At 42.0% G+C, this 25,303-nt stretch overlaps 1 protein-coding gene across 3 annotated transcripts in view; it reads right to left on the minus strand.

Moving 5' to 3' along the window:
• The window catches only part of BPHL (biphenyl hydrolase like), a 38,795-nt gene that overhangs the window by 7,694 nt on the left and 5,798 nt on the right, over positions 1-25,303 (minus strand). For 2 of the 3 annotated variants that reach the window (XM_078446677.2, XM_078446679.2), the window contains exons 2-6: positions 23,145-23,248; positions 19,656-19,822; positions 18,197-18,350; positions 7,428-7,559; positions 3,565-3,688 (exon numbers count right to left, since the gene is read on the minus strand). In XM_078446677.2, the coding sequence (XP_078302803.1) occupies positions 3,565-3,688; positions 7,428-7,559; positions 18,197-18,350; positions 19,656-19,822; positions 23,145-23,248 (681 nt within the window). The remainder of the gene's footprint in view (positions 1-3,564; positions 3,689-7,427; positions 7,560-18,196; positions 18,351-19,655; positions 19,823-23,144; positions 23,249-25,303) is intronic. The other variant, XM_078446680.2, reaches the window with a different exon arrangement.

Below are 25,303 nucleotides of genomic sequence, written 5' to 3' on the forward strand. Positions count from 1 at the left end.
TTAATTATAAATGTACATAGCAAGATAATGAAATATTAAGTTCACTGGAAACCTGCCACTCTAACCTGCTTCCCTGTTGTCAAATGGCTGAATCTCAAAGGACTCTGGTGCTCAAAGAACCCATTTTCCTTTTGTGGGGTCCAAAATAAACCACCTGTGTTCCAGGTGGGTTCATATTCATGTCCAACATAAAGGGGTCTTTTAGCAGACGAAGGTAAGAGGTATAAAATGCAAACCAGTTGAAGACAATCATTGCCAATAACACTTCACCTTCAACTCACTTGTTCCAAAGAATACTGCTCTAAAAAAAATGATCTTTCACAAAATAGTCCACTGAAATAATTAACATCTGAACGGGAAGGGAAAAATTTTTTCCCATATTGATGTATTCTGTTGCTAGGAGATGGGTTTAGAACAGAATTCCTAAATTAAACTTTCTTGCAGACTTTTATTGAACCTGGTTTTCTGAGGGAACACACTGCATTTACCATGAGCGTCAGTGTGCAAAACCTGTCATTTCTGAAGCTAAAAGATAATTAACCAGGTCAGCAAGTATATAATCCAGGCATCTTACCATCATATTAAAATAAGAGTATGTTTATGAGAGGCAGCTGTGCTGTGGGGGAAAAGTGCTATATTAGGAGGGGGAAAAAAAATCTAGGATTTGTCATTTACTAGCTATGCAACCTTAGAAGATTGCTTAACATCTCTTAGCCTTGATTTTTCTCATCTGTAAATGGGGACAATATTTTTTCATAAGTTTGTTATGAAGAGTTATTAGATATTGTATGTAAAATGCCCTTTAAAATATATGCTATATGGATGTAAAAATTATACAGTTTTATAATAATTATATGTTATTTTAGAATAAGAAGCATGTCCCCTACATTTAAATATTCTTTAAGAAATCTGTTTGTTGAAATGTATCATGGAATAATATGATTAAGAAGCAGTGGATGGCTGTTGCACCTGGGTGGCTCAGCCACCTGAGTGTCTGACTTCGGCTCAGGTCATGGTCTTGCAGTTTGTGAGTTCAAGCCCCACATTGGGCTCTCTGCTGTCAGGGCAGAGCCCACTTCAGATCCTATGTTCCCCTCCCTCTGCCCCTACCCCACGTTCACTCTTTCAAAAATAAATAAACATTAAAAAAAAAAAAAAAAGAAGTAGTGGATGGCTTACACCACACACAAAGATAAATTCAAAATGGATTAAGGACCTAAATGTGAGGCCTAAAACTATAAAATCCTAGCAGAAAACACAGGCAGTAATTTCTCTGACATGGACATAGCAACTTCTTACTAATATTTCTCCTGAGGCAAGGGAACAAAAGCAAAAATAAACTATTGGGACTACATCTAGATAAAAAGCTTCTGCACAGGGGCACCTGGGTGGCTCAGTTGGTTGGGCGACTGACTTCGGCTCAGGTCATGATCTCACAGATCATGAGTTCGAGCCCCATGTCGGGCTCTGTGCTGACAGCTCAGAACCTGAAACCTACTTCGTATTCTGTGTCTCCCCCTCTCTCTACCTCTCCCCTGCTCACACTCTGTGTCTCTCTGCCTCTCAATAATAATAAATGTTAAAAAAAAAAAATTAAAAAGCTTCTGTACGGCAAAGGAAATGATCAACAAAACAAAAAGACAATCTACTGAATGAGAGAAGACATTTGCAAGTGATATATCTGATAAAGGGTTAGTATCCAAAATATGTAAAGAACTTATAAACTCAGCATCCAAAAAACAAATAATCCAATTAAAAAATAAGGCAGAAGACATGAACAGACATTTCTCCAAAGAAGATATCCAGATGGCCAACAGACATGCAAAGATGCATCACTCACCATCAGGGAAATGCAAATCAAAAAATTACAGGGAGATATCACTTCACACCTGTCAGAATGGCTAAAATCAACAACTCAAGAAACAACAGGTGTTGGCGAGGATGTAGAGAAAGGGGAGTTCTCTTGCTCTGTTGGTGGAAATGCAAACTGATACAGCTACTCTGGAAAACAGTATGGAGTTTCCTCAAAAAGTTAAAAATGGAACTACCCCACCCTAGGATTCACACTACAGGGTATTTATCCCAAAGAATACAAAAACACTCATTCAAAGAGATACATGCATTTTATGTTTATAGTAGCATTATTTATAATAGCCAAATTATAGAAGCAACCCACGAGTCCATCGACTGGTGAACAGATAAAGAAGAGGTGGTATATATACACAATGGAGTATTGTTCAGTTGTAAAAAGAACAAAATCTTGTCATTTGCAAGATGGATCTAGAGAGTATAATGCCAAGTGAAATAAGCCAGTCAGAGAAAAACAAATACCATATGGTTTCAGTCATATGTGATTTTTAAGAAACGAGTAGTGGAAAAAGAGAGACAGAGAGAGAAATCAAGAAACAGACTCTTAAGTACAGAGAACAGACTGATGGTTCCAGAGGGGAGGTGGGTAGGGAATGGGTGAAATAGGTGAACGGGTTTAAGAGTACACTTGTCATAATGAGCACTGAGTAATGTGTAGAATTGTTGAATCACAACATTGTACACCTGTAACTAATATTTAGCACAGTTAAATCAGTACATCTGAGACTAATATTTAACTATCCTGGAATTCAAAAAAAATTAATAATTAAAAAAAGAAGTTGTGGAACTGTTTCTGAGTCTGCTTTCCCTGATGGGCTGTTGTGTGCACCCAGGGCAGGGGTCAGCAAGGACCATGCCAAGCAGCGCTGGTCCACAGTAGACATCAGAAATCGGCTCATGGATGGGGAGCCTCGGTGGCTCAGCTGGTTGGGCGTCTGACTTCAGTTCAGGTCATATTCTCTCCATTCCTGAGTTCGAGCCCCGTGTTCAGCTCTGTGCTGACAGCTCAGAGCCTGGAGCCTGTTCAGATTCTGTGTCTCCTTCTCTGTCTCTGCCCCTCCCCTGCTCATGCTGTCTCTCTCTCAAAAATAAATAAATTAAAAAAAAAAAAAAAAACAAACAAACAAGGCTCATGGAGGGAAAGAAGAGGAGGGAGGCAAAGAGGGAGGGAGGGAGGCAAAGAGGGAGGGAGGCAAAGAGGAAGGGAGGGAGGATTTTCTCATTACTAAAGCCAATTCCAAAAGAATTCCAAAGAAGTCCAGAGTAATGACAGCATCTCTGGAATTAATATAGTTTCCCTAGGGTCGATAGTACCTTTATAATGATAAACTAACCTAAAAATTCCCAAATATATAAAAGTGTTTTAATTAACAATGATTGCTATAAATCTAAACTGTCTGCAGTGTTACAGGGCTTACTACCTATTAGCAGATATGTCTTTGCGGCAACATTAAAATAATCCACCCAAGAATTTCTTTCCCTCCGGATACTGGTTACCCACAAATCAGGGCTCTGTGTGCGCCATGTTTCCCTGGAACCCTAAATAGAGCAGTACTATTTATTGACATGGGCAAAATAAGGGGGCGGGTAATACCTTAAAAAACCCCAATCTTCATGCTTCCTTTCCTTACAAGGCTTCTTCCACGCATTTCCTAAGGCGGTGAGGCAGAGCGCTGAAGCAGAGACTGGACTTACCGTGACCCTCTCACATGTTTGTGTATGAAGTCGGCATGGAAACGTGGGACCAGAGGATCCTTCTCCCCATGCACGATTAAGGTGGGGCACTGAACCAGGGGCAGCAAGTGCCGACAGATATTCCCTGAAAGACAAATAGCAAGGATAATCTGCTTCAACGGGACCATCCCAGGAGGTGAGTCAGAAAAGCAGAGAACTGAGACAAATCATGCCTCTCTCTGGACCTCAGTGTCCCTGTCTGTAGAAGAGGTGGTTTGCCTTAGATGGGGTCTGAGGTGGGGGCCCTGGATGGCCCAGTCAGTTAAGCCTCAGATTTTAGCTCAGGTCATGATTTCACTGTTCATGGGTTTGAGCCCCACATCGGGCTCTGTGCTGAGAGCTCAGAGCCTGGAGCCTTCTTTGGTTTCTGTGTCTCCCTCTCCTGCTCCCACTCTGTTTCTCTCTCTCAAAAAAAAAAAAAAATAAACATTAAAAAAAAAGATGGGTCTGAGGTGTCTTCCTGTTTCTCTATTTTTTTCCCCTCTGCTTTGGAACCTCTATTAGTAAACAAGAAGTTCACTTGATTTATAGTCATAATTCATGTAAAATAGGAAAAATAAACAAAAAACCCCACAATTCTTTATATTATATAGAGCAGTCTCCAATTTGCAAAGTGATGGTAGATGCTTGGCATGTGAAAGCTTTTCCCTTGAAATAATGTCTTAAATGGTTCTTGGGCTTCCAGCTAGCCCTTAAAGCTTACATACCTTACTGTGAGGTTAAAGTTTACACATGGCAAACCAGTTTCTCTTCATCCCTCCTGCTTCCATGACATTCCTGACTGACATACTTCGGAGATTATGAGGTCCTCACCCCCATTTGTAACAACATTTCTAAGGTGAATGTGGAACAACCTGGTTCTGGTCCTGTCCTGCTGTTGCCTGCCTATGAAATCTTGGTGGTTCCTTAGTTATGAGTTTTAGCCTCCTCCTTGGTCAAACAGGGATAGTTATAGTTCTCTGGGGTTAACCATGAGGTTAAAAAGAGATGTCATATTGAAGGTTCTAGGCACCCAGCAGGTACTCCATAAAGGGAGCTCCCTCCTCTCCTGCCTCCTCCCTGCCTCTGCCTGCGTTGAGAAGAAAGTGCTGGGGCTCTGAGAAAGCTGTCCAGGCACCTGGCCTGTCCCTCCCCCTCACTTGGGGGTCACTGCCTGCTAAATGAGAAGGTGGTGGGTTGGCCAGGGAAGTATTTCCCTAGGTCTCAGAAGCTTCCCTCTCCTACCCCTGAAATGACACACACCCACCAATAGTATAATCACTTATTACTGAGCACTATGTGTCAGAAACTGTTCAAGTGGTTTGATGCCCATGGAACACTTCGTCACGTGTTTTAACTCATTTAGTACATACAATTATTTGTAAACCAAGCACTTTTCTAACGATAGTAATAATAACCTTTTATTAAGCACTTACTCTGTATTTGGTACCGCACCAAAGCTGAACGTACAGAACCTGGTTGGATCCTCACAACAACCTTATGAGGTAGTTGTTAGTATCTCCAGTTCCCAGATAGGAAACTGCAGCTTTAATTTTTTTTTTTTTATTTTTTTATTTTTGAGACAGGGAGAGACAGAGCATGAACAGGGGAGGGTCAGAGAGAGGGAGACACAGAATCGGAAACAGGCTCCAGGCTCTGAGCGGTCAGCACAGAGCCTGACGCGGGGCTCGAACTCACGAACCGCGAGATCATGACCTGAGCCGAAGTCGGCCGCTTAACCGACTGAGCCACCCAGGTGCCCCGGAAACTGCAGCTTTGAGAGAAGCTCAAATGAATGAATCTGCCCAATTCATTCTAACAGCAAGCCAAGTGGCAAGGCCACCATCTGACTCCAAATCTGTGCAGTTAACTCCTCTGCTAAACTGAGCGTCCATAAACATGAGGATACAAGTAGGAAGAAAAGGGCTCCTGTCAAATTAGTGAGTGTGGAAGGGAGATACGTGGTTTGTTAACGGTCTTGCTATAAGATCATTTACATACTGCTAGCTCCTCTATATTTTGGCATTTCCCCTCCCTTCTCTTTCATTTTTTTTAAAAACTGTATTTAATTTTTTTTAGTTTTAGGTTTACAGCGAAATTGAGTGGAAGGTACAGGGATTTCCCTTGTCCCCCTGCCCACCCCCCCCAACATGCACAGCTTCCCCTACTATCAACATCCCCCACCATAGAGTCCAGAGTTTACATTAGGGGCCACTCCTGTTGTTGTACATTCTGTGGGTCTGAACAAATGTATAACGACATGCATCCATCGTTATGGTGTCACAGAGTATTTTCACTGCCCTCAACATCCTGTTCTGGCCATTCTAATAGGTGAGCAGTGGGATCCTGTTATTTGGCTCATCTTTTTAATCAGGTTGTTTGTTTTCTTATTGCTCAGTTGTAAGAGTTCTTGGCACATTTGGATAACAGTGCTTGATCACATGTGTCTTTTGCAAATGTTTTCTCCAGGTCTGTGGCTTGTCTTTTCATTCTCTTGATGGTGTTTTTCGCAGAGTGGAAGGTTTAAATTTTTTTTTTTTTTTTAATTTTTTTTTTCAACGTTTTTTATTTATTTTTGGGACAGAGAGAGACATAGCATGAACGGGGGAGGGGCAGAGAGAGAGGGAGACACAGAATCAGAAACAGGCTCCAGGCTCTGAGCCATCAGCCCAGAGCCTGACGCGGGGCTCGAACTCATGGACCGTGAGATCGTGACCTGGCTGAAGTCGGACGCTTAACCGACTGCGCCACCCAGGCGCCCCTGGAAGGTTTAAATTTTAACAAACACAGGGCATAGTTTTGAACTGCTGATTTAATTCTGCTTCTACCTTCGAATCTTCCTACCCCTTCAGCTCTCTTGTCAGGAAAGCAAAAAAGTTTACATTTCAAAAGTTTGCCTTCTTTAGTGGAGAACTGTCTTAGACATCTTTTATGGCATTTTTAAGAGCTGAGGGAAACACATTTCCAAGACCTATTTCTATGGGTGGGTACTTCATTTGAACAGGATATATTTACTGTTTTGAACTTAAACCAAAAAAGTAACATTTTCAAATGCCCTTTTCATTGTGAAAGTTTTGATAGGTGACTCACTCTGGAAATGATTACCTAGTAGATCAAACTGGCCCTTCAACTGCAGCCATTCTGTAACTGAATTGTGCTCCCAGATTAGATCTTAGCTACCCTCTATTCTTTTACAGTTAAAATAGAAGAGTGAGAGAGTATAAATGTAAATAGCTACTTAAAAACAGACTTTAACTCAGAATTTTCTTAAAGAGATCAATTCTTACTGTTATTGGAAATCGTGTTAAATTTTCAGATAAAGACGGAGCTATAGTCATTTAACTAAGTTCTGAAGGTGGGAAGTGAACTGAACACTCTTCCTCATGCTCGCTGGGGCTGAAGGTCATGACAAAAAGGTCCTTCTTTCTTGTTTGTCTTAGTAACAGAGTATGTAGCGGGTAACACATGAAAAAAAAAATATGCTCTGTGTGGTGGCTTGTTTTCTGATTATCCATTCCAGAATTAGAACATATACACTATCTGAGGCTTCTAGAGAATTATTTTGTCATCATACACACAAGGATTAGAAGGAGAAAGGAACAGTCTTCTATTAAAGATTTAACTATGTGAACCTTGATACAACTATATATTTAGTACAGTTTAAGGCAGATGTATTATACAAGGGCTTGTACTGTGTACAGTCACTAGCATCCTCTGTTCACACATCAGCATGAAAACAGTGGGTGAATGTGCTAATCACCAGGGAATTCTGGAACACCAGGGGAGGAACTCAAGCAGCCTCTCTGATCAGCAAAGGAACAGCTAAAACAGTTCACACAACCTACCATCTGAAAGATGTTTAAATTGTTTTATGCCATCCACCCACTTCTCACAGGTTTTGGTAAAGTAGTCATACCCATATAAGGTTTCTAGAGGTTTTCTTGTTCTCTCACTCCATTTAGAAACATCTCTGATACCTGAAAAACAGAAGTAGTGACAAGAATAAGTCTAGTCTAATGTTAAGGCTTATCTTTAAATACTGCAAACATAGTCCACCCCAGAGTCATCCTGTTTGCTCTTCTGTCTGCCTGAAATGTTTCTCCAGCTTTCCACCTGGCTTACTCCTCACTTTGTCCAGGGCAGTGAGGCCTTCCCCGACCATCCTCTTAGAGCACCCTCCCCTCCATCTATTCTGTTTTGCATCTTTCAGTGCTTTGTAGCATTTTCTGTGTCCATGGCTGAGTGCCTGTCTCCCCAGGAAGATGAAAGCTCCAGATAAGGGACTTGGCTTTGTTTTGTCTCCCACTTATGCCCAGAGCCTCGGCCAGAGCCTGGCACAAAAGAGGCACAACATAAATTTTTACTAAGTGAAATTAGATCTGCATTTAATGCTTTCTGTTAAAAGTATAAGATATAAGAAGATATTCCTGCAATTAGGGTTGTCTGAGTAAAACTGACATGATTTATTAAAGAGAAGGTATCTTCTACGGGCGCCTGGGTGGCTCAGTCGGTTAAGCGTCTGACTTCAGCTCAGGTCATGATCTCACAGTTTGTGAGTTTGAGCCCCGTGTCAGGCTCTGGGCTGACAGCTCAGAGCCTGGAGCCCGCTTCAGATTCTGTGCCTCCCTCTGTCGGCCCCTCCACTGCTTGCACTCTGTCTCTCACATTGTCTCAAAAATAAATAAACATTTAAAAAAAAATTTAAAAAAAGAGAGAAGGTATTTTCTGAATTGCATTCAGGTACACTGAAAAACATACAAATTATTCATTCTAGTTTCTGTTACTGATGAAATATGACTGTAAAAGGCTAACTATGAACTTGAAACAAGTACAGATGATTCACTCTTAGGAAATAATAGCTAAAAACCACTTATAAAATGCATGAACAAATTCAATTACTTAGCCCAGTTGTGTCCATATTTCTTTAAACACACTGATAATTCTAATGTTTCTGAGCATATTACATATGGCTTATGGACAGCTTTTAACACAGTGCTTCTGGTACACAATATACCTCAAAGACAACACATTACTAATGACATGAACTCATATTGCACAATAACCCCTCCACAGTGCTCTGGACAGTGCCAGGCACCCAGTGTGTACTCAGGGAACAGAAATAACAGAGTGAAGGAAAAATTGCTATTTACAACTACAACTGCCTTCCAAGGATGGCAGACTGCCGGACTGGTTCAAATCTGCATAGGTAAGCCCAGAGGTGCATATGGAAGCTGAGGAGAGCTGACCTGCTCTGCATAGGAGTGAAAAGACTTCACAGAGGGGTGCAGAGAAGTCTGGAAATTAAGAGGGTAGGGGAGATCTGGGAAGAAGAAAAAGAGTTGGAAGAGAGGAAAGGAGAGAGGAGCCAGTAAGATGTCATGAAGATGGTCAGTAAAAAAATCCCCTGTAGATATTTCTACTTTGGGCACTATTGTAGACAGCACCCTCTGCGAAGTGCCCTTGCAGTGGAAGGACTAGACCTTTCATAAAACATGATTTGTTGCATTGCTGGAGCTGCAGTGATTAATGCACACTAGGGTGTGTGTGTGTAAGATGGAAGAGAACCAGAAAACAGAGCAAAGGGTGGTAAGACTACTCAAAAGGCAGGGTTGCTTTTGGGGGAAATGTAACTACTAGCTGGGGGCAGTGGGTAGAGCTGAACCTGACATTCCTAGATTAAACTGAGATTAAAATGGCCCCAGGCTGTGATTATCCCATGGCTCCCAGGCTCCTAAGAATAGCAAATGTAAATCCTCTCTGAAGGAAAACATTATCAATTTGTGTTCATGGTCTTTTTTGTGGGTTTTCAGATTGAGAGTAAGCAAATTTCACTCCTAATCAAAGATCACAAAACGACCAGAATCTTTATAAAGCTAATGAAAAAGCTAGAACATTGGAAGAGAAAGCTTAAGATATGATGCAGACCACCACACAGAGAGACAAGAAGATGAACAAGAGACAGAGCAGAAGGAAAGACAAGGCCCACAAAGTCCAATCAGTCCCCGAAGAAGGAGAGGAGGAGGAGGAGAATGGAGAAGAAGAAATATGGGAAGAAGGAAACCGCTGAGAAAGGTTTTCAGAACTGATCGGAGAAAAGTCCACAGACAAAACTCAAGTGTAACCCAAACTGGATAAATAAAAAGGAATTTGCATCTAGACACAGAAGAGCAAAATAGCAGTAAATCAAAGAGAAAGCAAAAACCTGAAAAGCAGCCAGAGGTAAGACACATCTCTCCAAAGGGAGGAAAGCTCGCTGGCAAAACTTCACAGCAGTGGTTAAGGAATGCAGACAGTGTGCAGTGGAGAAAAGAATTTCCCATTTATATTTCTGTACTTAGCCAAACAATCTTTCAAGAATGAGAGTGAAATAAAAACTGAGTTGACTCTTAACAGATCTCCCCTTAAAGAACTTCCAGGAGCATCTGGGCGGTTCAGTCGGTCAAGTGTCTGACTCTTGATTTCAGCTCAGGTCATGATCTCACGGTTGGTGAGATTCCAGCCCTGCATCCGGCTCTGTGCTCACTGCATGGAGCCTGATTGGGATTCTCTCTCTCCCTATCTCTCTCTCTGCCCCTCCTGCTCACGCTTTCTCTCTCAAAATAAATAAATAAACTTAAAAAAAAAAAAAAAGAACTCGTAAAAAATAACTTGAGGAGAAAGAGAAGTGATCCTAGAAGGAATATCTGAGACGAAAGAAGGAAAGGTGAGTAAAGAAACTGAGGAATGTGTTTGTAAATGCAAAAACCAACAAAACTTTCCAAGTGAGAAAATAAAACACTGTAACATTTTCTTACATTAAATTTAGTTCTGTCTATAGAGAAAGCAAAAGGACAAGCAACAAGCTGTGTACCACGACTGACACAATTACTAACCACAAGGGGATAGTCATCATATTATTAAACAACAAAAACCCTGCAAATCAATAACGTCATAATAACACTGAAGTGTTCTAGTCTTGAGCGGGTGGAGAGTCCTTGGGTGTTTGCTTTGTTGCTAGACTTCATAAGGTATCCCTGTTAAACACAAGGTTTTATATTTATCAAATATTACATAAAAGTTTTAAAACAAAAAGAAATGAAAAGACATGAATAGGTACAATACAAAAAAAGAAACCCCAATGATGCATAAGTACATAAAAAAAGATTCTCAATCTTACTAGTAATAGGAAAAGGAAAATTAAGTCCCTCAGTAAGATACCATTTCTTGCCCATTTGACTGGTGAAAGATTAAGAAATCTGATGATTTCAAGTATTTTTTGAGGATGCAAGTTAAGGAATCTTATACACTGGTGGTGGAAACGCAAATTTATTTAGTTGGAAAATAATTGGTCACCTGTCACATGGTGTATTTGCATACCACAATGTTTAGCAAATTTCACATTTGGGCATATACCCCTAGACAGACACTGTTGCCCAGATGCCCCAGGAGACATTTATAAGAATGTTCACGGCAACAGTGAAAACAGACCTACAGTTTATTGATAAAAGAGAGGAAAAATAAAATACATTTGCCCAATGGAATATAATACAGAAATATCATGAATGAATCTTAGAAATTCAACGTTCACTGAAAAAAAGTGAGTCATAGAAGATGATGTATATAGTATGAAGTCACTTTGTACAGCTCAAAACCAAATAGAATTAAATTATATACTGTTTAGGAATATAAACATATGTGACAGGCGTGTTTTCAAAAAGGCATAAGGATGATTGTAGGACTCAGGCTAGAGGTAGGGGAGGCCTGGGGAGGAAGCATATGCATACAGTGAGGGTACAAACAGTGATCAGTCTTATGTTCCATGGTGGGCTCATGGGTGTCTATAATTCACAGTGCCACATGTATTGCATTATATGTACCAAATATTATACAATTAAATAAATTTGAATTAAAAATTTAAATATATAATTACAGAATAAAATTTAAATATATATCATATACTTTAATATATAGTATATATTATTCATGATATTTATGTTACATATTTATAAGATATAAATATATTTAAATATTTAATGTTTAATTTGAAGATGTGATATATTATTATTACTTTATTATTACTATATTTTTACTATGTTATTAATACATAATCTAAATGTAATGTTTTAAAGTTATATATTTTATAAAATTATCTATATTTTTATAAAATAAAAAAAAATTCCTCTGTGACAGGAAGGACAAGATCTTTTAAGAACCAAGTTGGCTAATGTTTAATGTGTAGATGTTTTTCTTGCTAAAATGTAAATTCCTCCTCTTGGGATAGTGAGAGATTCTCAAAGTGAGTTAACTCAGTAAAACCAGGCATTTGAAGAGGCATCTATGAGCATGTAAAATCTGGGGCAAGGCTTTAGACTCTAATGGGAAATATTACCGAAATATCGAGGGACAGGGGTATCCAGCTGAGCTGGGGCAAGCCAGATGTTCACATCAAACACTGTGGTTAAACACACAGCTCAGAAGTCAAGCTGGCTGGGTCTGAATGCCAGCACTTGAACCTGCTAGCCATGTCACCCTGAGCAAGTTCCTTAACCTCTGTGCTGGTTTCCTCATCTGAAAAATGAGAATTATAATAACACTCCGAGATAAAGAGTAAATAAGTCAGACATGGAATGTGCTAGCAACAGTACCCAGCATGTAACAAACATTCAAAAATATTCTGTATATTTACTTACTTCTGTTAATTTTTTTCCAAGAGGAAGCCAGTTTTTCCCCAAAGCATAATTTCCACCAAAAAAAAATTTAAAAGCAGTAATTATGTTTTAGTTCCTAAAAAAACCATTTGAACCAAACTGTTTGTTGATGCAAAACAGATATGATTTGTATTCCCCCCAAAACTGATACATTTCTCTTTCTGAGCATATAATTTGTGCTAAGCACCAGAAGAAAACTCATTCGCTCACCACTAATTAGTGAATTATTCTGGTAAACATTATCTGAAGCCTGTTGAGTGCCAGTCACAGCAGATACAAACCTGAATGAGATAAGGTCTCTGCCCTCAAGGGCCTTATGGTCTAGAGAGTTGTAACCGACCTCTGACCTCTGTAGAGGAGTGGAATAGAATAAATGTCCCTAGAGAAGTTGGGGGAGGATGGGGAGGGGGTGGGGTCAATGAGCGGGAGTGGCAGTGGTGGGGGGCTTCCCGGAGGATGCACTGCAGGATCTGAGTCCGTGAGAACACAAGCCAGCAAGCAAGTATGGGAGCAGTACACTGGCAGAGACAGTAAGCCGTGCCCCCTACTGCTGGAACTTCAGGGGTTTTCAGGTACCTGAAGAAAATGATGGGTGTGTGGGGGTAGAGGAGACAAAAGTGGCAGGAGATGGACCCAGAAAGGCCCGGGGTCCTGGTTTCCTCAAACTTTGTAGGCAAAGCAGAGGAGTTTGAACTCTACTTACCTAGAAAGCTATGGGAGACCTTGAAGGGCTTCAAAGTAAGATACAATGAGATTTACATCTTAGCAAACTCCAATCTAAGCAGTCTGGAAAGCACACTGAAAGGAGGCTGAGACAGAGGACAGGTTGGAAAGTGCTGGTCAATCTAAGTGGGGACAGATGGAGGCCTGGCAGGAGGAATGGAAAAGCTGGGAGGGATTCCAGGCACAGCAAAGGCAGAGCGCAGGCAGAACATGGGGCTGGATCACTAGACTGCAGAGGGGAACAGCCACCACACGTCTGTACCATCAGGACAGGTTCCTTCACTTCTCTGTGCCCTGGGTTGAAGTCATACAGGGCTATGTCAGTGTTAGCTCACAGTAGGCGTTCAATAAATCATAACTATCGATTCATTTATCACAAATTATTTTGTGGAAGAAATAGCATATTTCTGAGCATCAGTTACCAAAATGAGAAATGTAGCAGGAAGAAGGGGTGTAGAGGAAAGATTATGAGCTAGACTTTAGGCATAGTAAACATAAGGTGCACGTGGGGCAACCAGGTAAGAAGCTGAATATCTGGAATTTGGGAGTCTGGTGAAGCCAAGGCATGTGAGAAGTTCCTCAAGTGTAAGAAAGAGAAGAGGAACAGAGAGCTAAGGATAGCGTCCGGAGGAGCCCAACATCACAGGGCCCAGCAGAGTGGGGATGTGTCTAAGCCACAGAACAAGCAGAGATAGGAGGGCAAGATGAGAACATGGGGGCAAGAACTTCAAGGCAGAGAAAGCTTCAAGAAGAGGGGTGTGATTGATCTTACATCATGTGTACATTTTCTTTCTTTTTATGTTTACTTATTTATTTAAAATTACAAAAAAAAATTTTTTTTAAGTTTACTTATTTATTTTGAGAGAGAGCATGCATGTGGGAAGGTCAGAGACAGATGGAGAGAGACAATCCCAAGCAGGCTCCACGTTATCAGCACAGAACCGGACAGCAGGGCTCAACTCATGAACCGTGAGACCATGACCTGAGCAGAAATCTAGAGTCCGACATTTAACCAACTGAGCCACGCAGGCATCCCTTCAAATATCTTTTTTTAAGCTTATTTATTTCAGTTTATTTGTTTTTTGTTTGTTTGTTTGTTTTTGAGAGAAAGAACAGGTGAGGGGCACAGAGAGGGAAAGAGAGAATTCCAAGCAGGCTCCACACTGTCTGTGCAGAGCCCCACGTGGGGCTTGATCCCACGAATTGGGAGATCATGACCTGAGCCGAAATCAAGAGGCTGAGCCACCCAGGTGCCCCACGTGTGTATTTTCACATGCTGCAGCATGACCAAGGAATACAAAGGGCAATAAAGCATCCAACAGGCTTGACAGCAACAAGACACTGCTTTCATGGGGTTGATGGGTTGGAAGCCACCTTGACACAAGTTAGGGAGAGAGTGGGGCATGAGGAGGTGGGACTGATGGCTGGGAAACGGAGCCGAGACATAGCAGACAGTAAGTAAAGGGGAGTATGGGGTTAAGAGGGAGACTTTTTGGTGTGTCTACAAAAGGAAGGGAAGTCAGAGTCACCAAACATGGTGAGTTCACACAGTATTGACTGAGGTGAGCTGTGAAAGGTGGCATTGCCCAGGACACACGGCCATCGTGAAAGTGTGTGCAAAGTGTTCTAGCACCAAACCCCAGCCCCAAGGACTCAGGGACCTCCGACAAAGGCAGTGCTGTGGGAGCTGGGAATGGCAGATGAAGATGAGTTTGGTGAGGACACTGGGCTAGAAGGGGGGCCAGTGCAGGTGAGCACATCAGCAGATGCCAAGGCAGAGAGGCACAAAGGAGGAAGCTTGCTTCAGGAATGGCAGCTATTCAATGTGGGGGACACACAGAAAGGCTGAGGGGAAAGGAGGGGCTGGCTACAAGGACTGGCTAGGGCCAGGCTGCCCGGGCCAGCCCAGGTGCTTGAACATCACTGTGAGGTTACTGACGGGTTTTAAGTAGCAGAATTAAATGACCAGGTTCTTGCCTTAGCAAGGAAACTCATATGGAAGACAAACTGTCCTAGGAGGCCAAGGGTCTGAAGCAGGAAAAGAGTGGGCAAGAAGAGAGGAGGAGGGGTTACCTTTAAAGGTCTTAGGAATGTGGTATTATCAGAGTCCACTCACAGCTAAATGAAGAGGGCAGAGAGGAGGGCTTAGTGCTCCAGGGATGACCTGGTAGACCGTGGACCACTGCATGAGACAGAGATTGTGAGCTGGGGTGTGGGAAGAGTCATGAGGCAATGAGTTCAATGTAGACACACTAGTTATGACTAACTTCCAGGCTATCAAGAGGAAGGTGCTCAGCAAGTAGATAGAAATATGGCTCTAGGCCTCAGGGGGAGTCTGGCTGAATAGGAGTCTAGAACATATCACCCCCTAGTCATAGCAGAAGCCCTAAGACATCTGCTCGAGTACCGATCTCTTGGGCTTTGGTGCTGGCTCAGCTGGAGCAGCTCCTCTCTCACTGATTACAACTAGACCCCAGGTAGAATACACCACAAGCAACTACCTGAGGACTGTGCCAAGGTGTAAGAGTAAGAGATTGAACGGAGCCAAAACTTGAATAATGACCCATAAAAGGGATGAGTTTCATTTTCCTTTTCTTCCTTTGAGTCCCAATTTTGAAATATGGGGTACGGGGTGAATCACACAACTGCATGGCAGGCATTAAAAACAGAAACTGAAGAAGACCCTTAGAGGTAGCCAGAGGACAAGGACCAGGTTGCCCTGCATGAGGGAGACTGCTTTTTCTTTCTCTCTTTCTTCTCACCCTAGTCCAAGCTGTGAAAGTACACAGCCAGGGGCCTGCACTCCTAGTACAGTGTCGGGGCAGCTACCTAAAACCCCAAGACAAGGCTGGCTCTTTGACCAAAGGTACCAGAAAAAGGGACCCCTTGTATCTGAAGACTGTAGGTGAAATCCCTATTATTTTGTCCATCTCTTTTTTCTGGCCGCTTTGCCCTAAAGACGGTTCCAGATGCACAGAACTGTACAACAGAGGAGGGGGTTACTAAAACCTGTCTTTATGAGAGAAATCTGTCTTTCTGGTCATAGGAGCTTTGAAGGGGGTTTCTAAGTCTGCATATGAACCGATGAAGTGATTCACCCCTAGGCTCTGCATGCATGGGGTAGATGCAAAAAAAAAAGCATACAGCATAAACTTCAAGAACTAAACTACCATATAAACTGCCGTCTAAGTCCCAGCATAGCCTGAGTGGGGCTTGTGTGGGGCAGACATGAAGAAGCTTTGAGAACTGATCTGATGCTGGAACTACCACCCGCAGAAGGCTAAACAGAATTTGTAGTATGAACCTAACCAGGTTGACTGCATGCCAAGGAAAAACAAAACGAGCAAAACAAACAAACAATATTTCTCAGAGTTCTAACAGGATGATACCGAAAAGACAGCCAACAAATGCCGACCCCCCAAATGACCCAGATATTGGAATTATCACACAAACACCTCAGGGCAGGCATTATCACATGCATTTCATTCAGTTTAAAATATTTTTGCTCCTCTGAACCCAGTAGGGGTAAAACAAGGACAGGCAAGAGTGTCAATTAGGATGGGTCACTAGATCAGACTCATCACTTAAGAGTTTCATAGTTCTGGGGCACCTGGGTGGCTCAGTTGGTTAAGTGTCCAACTTTGGCTCAGGTCAGGTTCGTGAGTTTTAGAGACCCGCATCAGGCTGTCTGCTGTCAGCACAGAGCCTGCTTTGGATCCTCTGTTCCCCTCTCTCTCTGCTCCTCCCCTGCTGGTGTTCGCACGTTCTCTCTCTCTCTCTCTTTCTCTCTCTCTCTCTCTCTCTCAAAAATAAGTAAACATTAAAAAAAAAGTTTCATAGTTCATTACCAAACAGTGTAAGGGCTAAGATTCTACAACAGAGCACTGCCATGAAGTAGCTTCCTTAAATCATGTGAATTGCAGAACAGCTGAATAAAAGCAGACTTGTGATATTCCAGGGCTTGTGTCTGCAAATGCTTTCTGTCAAGGGCCAGAGAGTAACTTATTTTAGCTTTGCAAGCTAAGAGGTAAAATCACAGTTACCAGGTAGGTAGGTTAAAGGTGAGAAACCTCTGACCTGCTTGACCCTGACTGCCTGGGGTGGGCCATCTGGGATCCAATGGAAACACACCCAGGATAAAAAGCTACCAGACTGAAGAGGGTCCTGGTGGGTCAGGCAGACGTTGGTGGGGACCAGGTCACTTTTGCTTTTTGCCTCAGATACCCCCAGATCCCAGTGTGCCCTTCTCCTGAGAGCTAAGCAGTTTCAGTTTGGTCAGCTTGCTGGAGGCTAGGCTCCTGAGTCGCTGACTGAGATTCCACCACGGAGTGCCTGGTAATAGCCAACAGTCACCAGTGTGTAAATGGCCACCAGCACAGGCCCTGGGTAGCAACACTGGGAGCGGAGGAGGAAACAGGGATGCAGGGGACACCCCAGATTGATCTCCAGGTCTTAAAGCGCTAGCCTTCTCGATCAGTGCCCAGCCTTACAAAAACAGATGGTGGGCCGGATTTGGCCCACAGGCTGCCAGGTTTGCTGGCCCCCGTTCTTCTGCCTCTAAAAACTTCAAAGATAAGCTTGAAGGACAACCTAATGAAATGTGAATCGCAAAAAATTTCTTTATCAAAATATAAGGTTTCATATTTGAATACAATGTGCATTTTTACACTCACATTATTTTAAATGAGACTTTACATCAACCCCTCCCTCCTTGAAGTTCACTATCAGGTGCAGGAAATGTGAACACTGAGTTTTATAAAACCTTTTCCAGAGTCATGAAAGTGTTACTTTTGGAAATAGAAAGCATTGAAAGACAGACTGGTTAGGGGTGCCTGGGTGGCTCAGTTGGTTAAGTGTCCAACTTCGGCTCAAGTCATGATCTCACAGTTTGTGAGTTCGAGCCCCACGACAGCCTTTGTGCTGACAGCTCAGAGCCTGGAGCCTGCTTTGGATTCTGTGTCTCCCTCTCTCTCTGCCCTCCCCTGCTCACACTCTGTCTCTCAAAAATAAACAACCTTAAAAAAAAATTCAAAACACAGACTGGTTAAACCATATTACTTCCAAGAATTTGTTACTCTTCCTACTGCAGAGCTGAGAAGTGGAAGCAGATGACATAGGCCTTGTTAGTACACGTCATAGTAAGACATGAGAGGGGGAGGGCAAAGATGTTACTTGTCACGACATCGCCCGCTTGTGAAACCTACCCTGATAAATGGTTTCATCTTCCTCAGTCACATAGGCATTGGCTCCCCAGATCACCATCTTATTGATGTAAGATGGATATCTTGCAGCTGCTATGAGTGCTGTAATACCACCATCGCTCCACCCCAACAAGGACACCTTCTTAAACTTCAATGTCTGTGATAAATACAGAGAAATGCACAGCACAGGTGATTGCTCCTCTCTGCTAGAAGCATCTGATCATTAACAATCATCCAAATGAGTACAGTGTGGGGTTTGGAGCATCACTTGATAATTAAAGAAAAGTCCTAGAGGCCAGCATTTGATGACAGAAATGTTTTTTTCTCATTTAGTTCTGGTGTAAATGTAAGTATCATAAAAATCTAAGTACACAGTATTGTTTTGAATTATGAGAGAATGACATCTTCTGTTTGGATAAAATCTCTGGAAACAGTGGAGATCAGCTGTCCTTAGAAATGACAAATCACATGTGCATGCACACCCACACCTGAGCAAAGATTTTGAGACTAGTAATGTAGATTAGACAGGGGAACTTGATATTTACTGGATGAAATGAAGTCACTGCATCTGATAAAACCACTGAGGGCAACTGCGGGAAGAAGTGTCTGGAGACAGGCTGGAGGAGAATGGTGTCACAGGAGGTTATGCTAGTCCTTATATCAACCAGGCTCTGAAAATGTGTTTGACAAGGAAACTGAACAAAGATTACATCTGACAGATGTTGCCTAGGAGTAAAACTAGAATGACTTGGAAAATTAAAGATTTAACAAATATCAGTCCAAGATACTGATGGGACTATAAATTGCTAGAAGTCGCATGGATAATAATTTGGCACTATCTTGTCCAACGAACATTTGCATCTTCTATAACCCGGCATCATCCCCTAGATATGTATGGAACTTTTGCACATGTGTACCAGGAGACAGGTGTAGGGTGTCCACACCAACGGTGTTTATAAAGGAACTAAAATGTCCATGGACAAAACAATGTTCACTGCCCTGCTGCTCATAACCACAAAAAAAAAAGGAACTTAAAAATTAAGTTATTTATCTACCATTAGAGATATATGAAATAAGACAGTACATCCCTACAATGGACTACTATATGACTATTATAATATTTATGTAAATTTATATTTATTAACTGAAAGTATTTCCTCGACAAACTGTTCTAAGAGTAAGTTGGAAAAACATTAGATATAGTATGATGCCATCAATACAATCCTGTGTATTTATATGTGTCAGAAGATTGGCTGGAAAGGGAGTCTCAAAGTCATAACAATGATATCTCTAATTGGATTGTGGGATATTTCTACTTCCTCATTCACACCTATTTGATTGAACTTGAATTTTCTATAAGAATCACATGGCATCACCCTTGTAGAAATAAAAACAAAAACAAAATAGATGAAGACAGGCCCAGTCATCCTCCCTCCTCTGGGCTCTTCCCTGAGAGACCCACCTTCATCAAATCAACTGCATCTTTTGCATCCCTTTCAAAAAAGTCCAATGGGAAATCTCGATCTGGGGGTCTGGAATGTCCATATCCTCGAGGATCCCAGGCAACCACGGTGAAGAGCTTTTTATTGAGGTTCTTAATCTGAGGTCCAAAATCAGTCTCTCCACTTCCTAAAAACAGCCATTTGGTTACCCTCAGGTGAAGGATTTCATTATTTCAAACACATTACAGTAAAAGCAGAAACAACTACAATCTTAAAACAAAGTAACTAGTTTCTACTCAAAGTTAGACAGTGGGATGCAGTCAGCAAAATAGTCTTGTGATGATGAAATCCATTTACTGGAAGGCTGACTTCCTTTCCTGGTAGAGTTCAGACCTGCCTTTTGTCTCCTCCCAGTGGCTACTTTGAGGACAGAGGCTCCAATACACTTGGCCCTGTATTATTTCAGCATTTTTGATACTTTTTCAATTAATCTTCCTTAAAAAAAAAAAAAAAAGGGAATTCATGAAATTGCATAGAAATTGACTTATTGATATGATATGTTTCTGGGTTATTTTTTCTTTCCTTTTAAAAAACTGGCTGTTATAGGGGCACCTGGGTGGCTCAGGCAGTTAAGCATCCAACTTCGGCTCAGGTCATGATCTCACGATATATGGGTTCGAGCCCTGTATCAGGTTCTGTGATGACAGCTCAGAGCTTGCTTCAGATTCTGCGTCTTCCTCGCTCTCTGCCCCTCCCCCACTTGTGTGCGCGTACGCTCGCTCTCTCTCTCTCAAAAAAATAAACATTAAAAAAAATGACTTATAAATGAGAGAGATCCCAATATTATCTGTCAACAAATGTATGAGATTTGGTACAAGTTATTCAAAGGACAATTCTAAATTTCCAGGTGTTTTTTACTAAGCAAATGTGAACAGCCCTGAAGATTTTATTTTCTGGTTATAAATAAATACCAGAAAACTCAACGAAGACACTGAAATCAGGGGGAGGGCAGGATGTGGAGGGAGGAAATCAAATTAATTATTTCATTAAAACACCAGCAAACGCGGGGCGCCTCGGTGGCTCAGTGGGTTAAGCGGCCGACTTCGGCTCAGGTCATGATCTCGCGGTCCGTGAGTTCGAGCCCCGCGTTGGGCTCTGTGCTGACCGCTCAGAGCCTGGAGCCTGCTTCGGATTCTGTGTCTCCCTCTCTCTGACCCTCCCCTGTTCATGCTCTGTCTCTCCCTGTCTCAAAAATAAAAAATAAATTAATTAATTAAAAAAAGTTAAAAAAAAATTTAAAAACAAAACAAACAAACAAACAAAAACCAAAAAAACAGCAGCAAACGTTAACCAGCAGAACTATGTTCTTGAGCCTGTGGTGGACCTGACTGGCAATTCCCAGCCCACCTGCGAGGTCACGGCCACTGTGTGCACACACCTACTGCATGTGGCCCAGAAGGCCAGACTCTCAAGGAGCCCAGTCTAGGGACGAGTCAGCATTTCATTTTTATTTTTATTTATTTATTTATTTATTTATTTATTTATTTATTTAAAATTTTTTTTAATGTTTATTTATTTTTGAGACAGAGAGAGACAGAGCATGAATGGGGGAGGGTCAGAGAGCGAGGGAGACACAGAATCCGAAGCAGGCTCCAGGCTCTGAGCCGTCAGCACAGAGCCCCGTTGGGCTCGAACTCACCGGCGGTGAGATCATGACCTGAGCAGAAGTCGGACGCTTAACCGACTGAGCCACCCAGGCGCCCCAGCATTTCATTTTTAAAGTCTGCTTACTTTCTAAGAACTTGTAGCTCAGGCCACACATGGATACTGAACATCTTGCTTGATAAACAAGCTACTATTAGAAAATGTCTTTCAAGATGTTACAGGATTCTGTTACAGGATAATGTTAATTATTATAGGACTACCATTCTTCCTGGAAAGATCTATCTTTCTCACCATCAGGTAAATAAATCATTCAGGAAACCTAAGGCAAAAATATAAATGGATTTCAAGCGCATGTCTACTATTCTGACACACAAAGCATCTCTTGTGGTCCCTGGACTGAAGAGACTTCCACATGGGAACCACCCTGAAGGAGGTGCAGGAGGTGAGAAGGTGGGAAAAGGGAACAGTTTATCTCAAGACCAATTTCAGAAATGATGAGACGCTTCTTTTCTGGCACACAGGTATACATCTGAATACCAAATACTAAATACTAAAGAATACTAAAACCTTTAAAAAGTTATTTTAAGGAATAGTTACCAGTATATGATACCTGAGAAGGAAACACAATACTGGTTGCCTGTGGGGAAGGGTACTGGGTGCTAGGTGACAGAGGACTGGAAGAGAGAATCTCACTGTTTTTAATTTGGGGATCAGGTTAACGTTTTACATAAAGAAATTAAGTTATGAAAAGTGTTTTATACCTGGATCACGATCACAATACTGAAATAATGGAAATTTAAGTCAGTAACTTGTTCACTACTTTATAGATACCTTTAGACCTACACCAGTCAATAGAGTAAATCTCCTCCTTTGTTACAAAAATTTAGGAGGAAAAAAAAATACTAAATACTATCTAGACAAAGATGCTTCAATAGCTACAATAGTACCACAATCAGCTAAGGCTCAGTCAAGTGGAACCATCAAGTAATTGAAAATTTTAGCATTTTATTTTAGAAGAAAAAAGTCATAAGGAAATAGTATATATTGGGATTATTTAAGTCAAAACAATATTAAAGCCCTTAAAACCAAATCTGAGATGTCCTGGGATTGCTGGAAATTATCCCCCTAAACTGTCTACATGTAAATTACTTATCTGGAAAATGAGACAGATTCAGTTGGCTTCACCATGCTCCATTCATGCCAATTAAATTTTGATTTACAAAAAGGCTTTAAACTAAGCTTGTTCTTAGCTCTTATTTTAATTGAGCACATAATCAACTGCAACAGGGCAATCCATGTTTTAGCACTGAAAGTCTTGTATCCTGGAACCCCTCAATTCCAGGCACACTGGGATGGTTGGTCACTAGCTCATCTTCTACCTTCATCTATCCCTTCTTCCCACACCCCTTTCCTCAACTCCTATCATCTTCCCAAATTGTAGGCAACTACACAGTATGTCTGTAGGAGAAAAAAACCCGGGTATTTAAAGGAATAAAGACTACATAGAGTAGAATGTTGCCTTTCTTTTCTGAGTCACTTAAATTTGTAGCAAATATTAAAGCATTTAAGGGGTGCCTGGGGTGCTCATCAGTTGAGCGTTTGGCTTTGGTTCGGGTCATGATCTCATGGTTCATGGGTTCAAACCCCGTGTCGGGCTCTGTGCCAACAGCTCAGAGCCTGGAGCCTGCTTCAGATTCTGCGTCTCCCTCCCTCTCTCACAAATAAATAAAACGCTTAAAGCATTTCAGCAAAGCACTAAAGTTAATAATCAACATTTGGCATCTACTATTGTGAATGCATCCTAGACTACACAGCATGCAAATTCCATGAAAAAACTTCCAGACCCAACATTCCAGGAAGCAGCAGGACCGCATGCTCTCCCTCTCCAGTCCGCTGATAATGCAAGTGGACACCATTCACAGCCACTTTGGCAGAGGTTACTGAGGTGCTGGAAGAGAAAAATCCCATCCCCAAAGAAAAATTACTTAGCACAAATGTTAATATGACAAAATTGTCCTTTTACATACCCACGTCAGTTCCAGGACCCTCCTCAGGCTTCTTGGATTACTCTGATGTGTGCTTAAGTTTTTCCAACCTGAAAAGGGACCTTTCTAGACTGCAGATCTGAACTGTGCCTTCATATGTGAATATCCTACAACACCAGCCCAGGACTTACCCTACAAAAGTACTGACATGTTGCTGCAACCAGTGGCCACACAGGTCCCATGGGCACAGGCCTGGTGAGCTGGAAGCCAGGGGGCCAGTGTGCAGGCTGACACAGGAGCTCCACACAATGGAACATTAGGGTCAGCAACAACAGGGAAGACCTTAGAACAGATCTAAAGGGATTACCTGAACTTCAGCTGCATCGACAGAGTTCCTAAAGGTGAGATGGTCTCAGGGGTCTCCAGGCAGTCCTTTAGGAGTATGGCCTCTCATGTTCTCTAGCCAGCCACATAAGCATTCTTAGCAGGAATGCCTGTCTGCACTGCTATGGCCAGACCGGTTTTTAACATGTTGAAATATTTGTGTTGTTAAATAGCCAGGTCCATAAGCTTCCATCCCAAGAGCCCTCCCCTGTACCGTGGACCCTCCTTGGCCCAAAACCTCCGACACAGGATCTAACTGGACATGTTGGCACAGGAGTGCACCTTGGGCCAGAATCAAGGCCAGGGTCTGTTCTGACTCACATGTGTACCTTACCAAGGGTCCTTCTCTGAAGAAACTGTCCTCTCCTGCTCTTCCAGAAGCTCTAGAACAACTATGCAGGGATATATAGCAATGGAACACATACATGGCTCCTGCATCAGGCCCTAACAGCCTCCCCACCAATTTCCCAGACAGCTGAGTGACACATGGAAGGGACATTTTGGTATGCCAAGACAGATGCGAGAAGGAGGTGCTCCTCTTCTCCACACAGAATATTAAGGAATTTAAATTAACCGCTGCCTCTCTTTTTCTTTTACATACTCTTTACTCCTATTTCTGCAGTTAGTTAAAATGCTTATTGAAATGAAGCACTTTTTACAAAATGAGGTGCTCTTTCCTCTTTGGGTTTCATGTCATCGCCCATTTAAAATGAGCATGCAGAAACGGATGTGCTGAATGCAGGTACACCAAGTCTTAACACAACTTCTGCAAATAGGACAGAATTGGGTGGTAATAAAGCCGGGACATAACCATAAGCTCATTACCTATAGGAAAATTATGAGGAGCAGTAACAAAGCCACTGAACAAGCGTGTTGTCATACTGACACTGCCATGTTACTTATCAATGTCCTATTCTTCTGAGTCATTCATTTGTACTGTTCAGATGGCTCTAGGATCCAGATAAAAGCAAATAACACTGTAGTAAGAATGATTCATTTACACAAACATTTATTGACACATCTGTTTTGCCCACAATCTAGTAGGAGAGAAGATAAAAGGCACAAGAGATTTGCTCTGCAATCTGTCAGAGAGGCGTAGGTTATGACTGAGACAAGAAGCATGAGGAGCCCGGTTGGAACAAGTTATTAGTGTTTCCTATATTCACCACACAGGAATGATGCAGCTCCCTAACTAGAGGTGACTAGCATTTGCATGGCTCATGTTAGTGATAACATGTACCTTTATTACACCTCATGCCCTAAAGATCTTTGAGGGTCTCCCTTCCTTGGTGGTATTCAAGAATGCTTGTAAGAATCATCTTGTGCCGTGAGGAGGTTATGCACAATATCTTTCTCAATGTCCAAGTTTTCATGGCTGGGTGTGCTCTCACTAGGTGCATCTGTTCAGGGGCCCCCACAAGGGCACTACCTTCCAGGGGCTTCCTTTCCTTCAGCTTTCATGATCATTCTGAAGTCTCTTCTGCAAAAAACCTCTAAATTCCCTTTGCATTTTGCTATACCTGTGTTTGGATTCCCTGTTCCAAACTTTTCCTCTCAATTAACCCCATCCCATCTTTTGGTTGCCTAAGATGAATGTAAAAACCACGTAGTCTAGATTTGGCATAATGGAACTC

The sequence above is a fragment of the Panthera onca genome, chromosome B2 (assembly GCF_046562875.1).
Source record: "Panthera onca isolate mPanOnc1 chromosome B2, mPanOnc1 haplotype 2, whole genome shotgun sequence".
NCBI lineage: Eukaryota > Metazoa > Chordata > Mammalia > Carnivora > Felidae > Panthera > Panthera onca.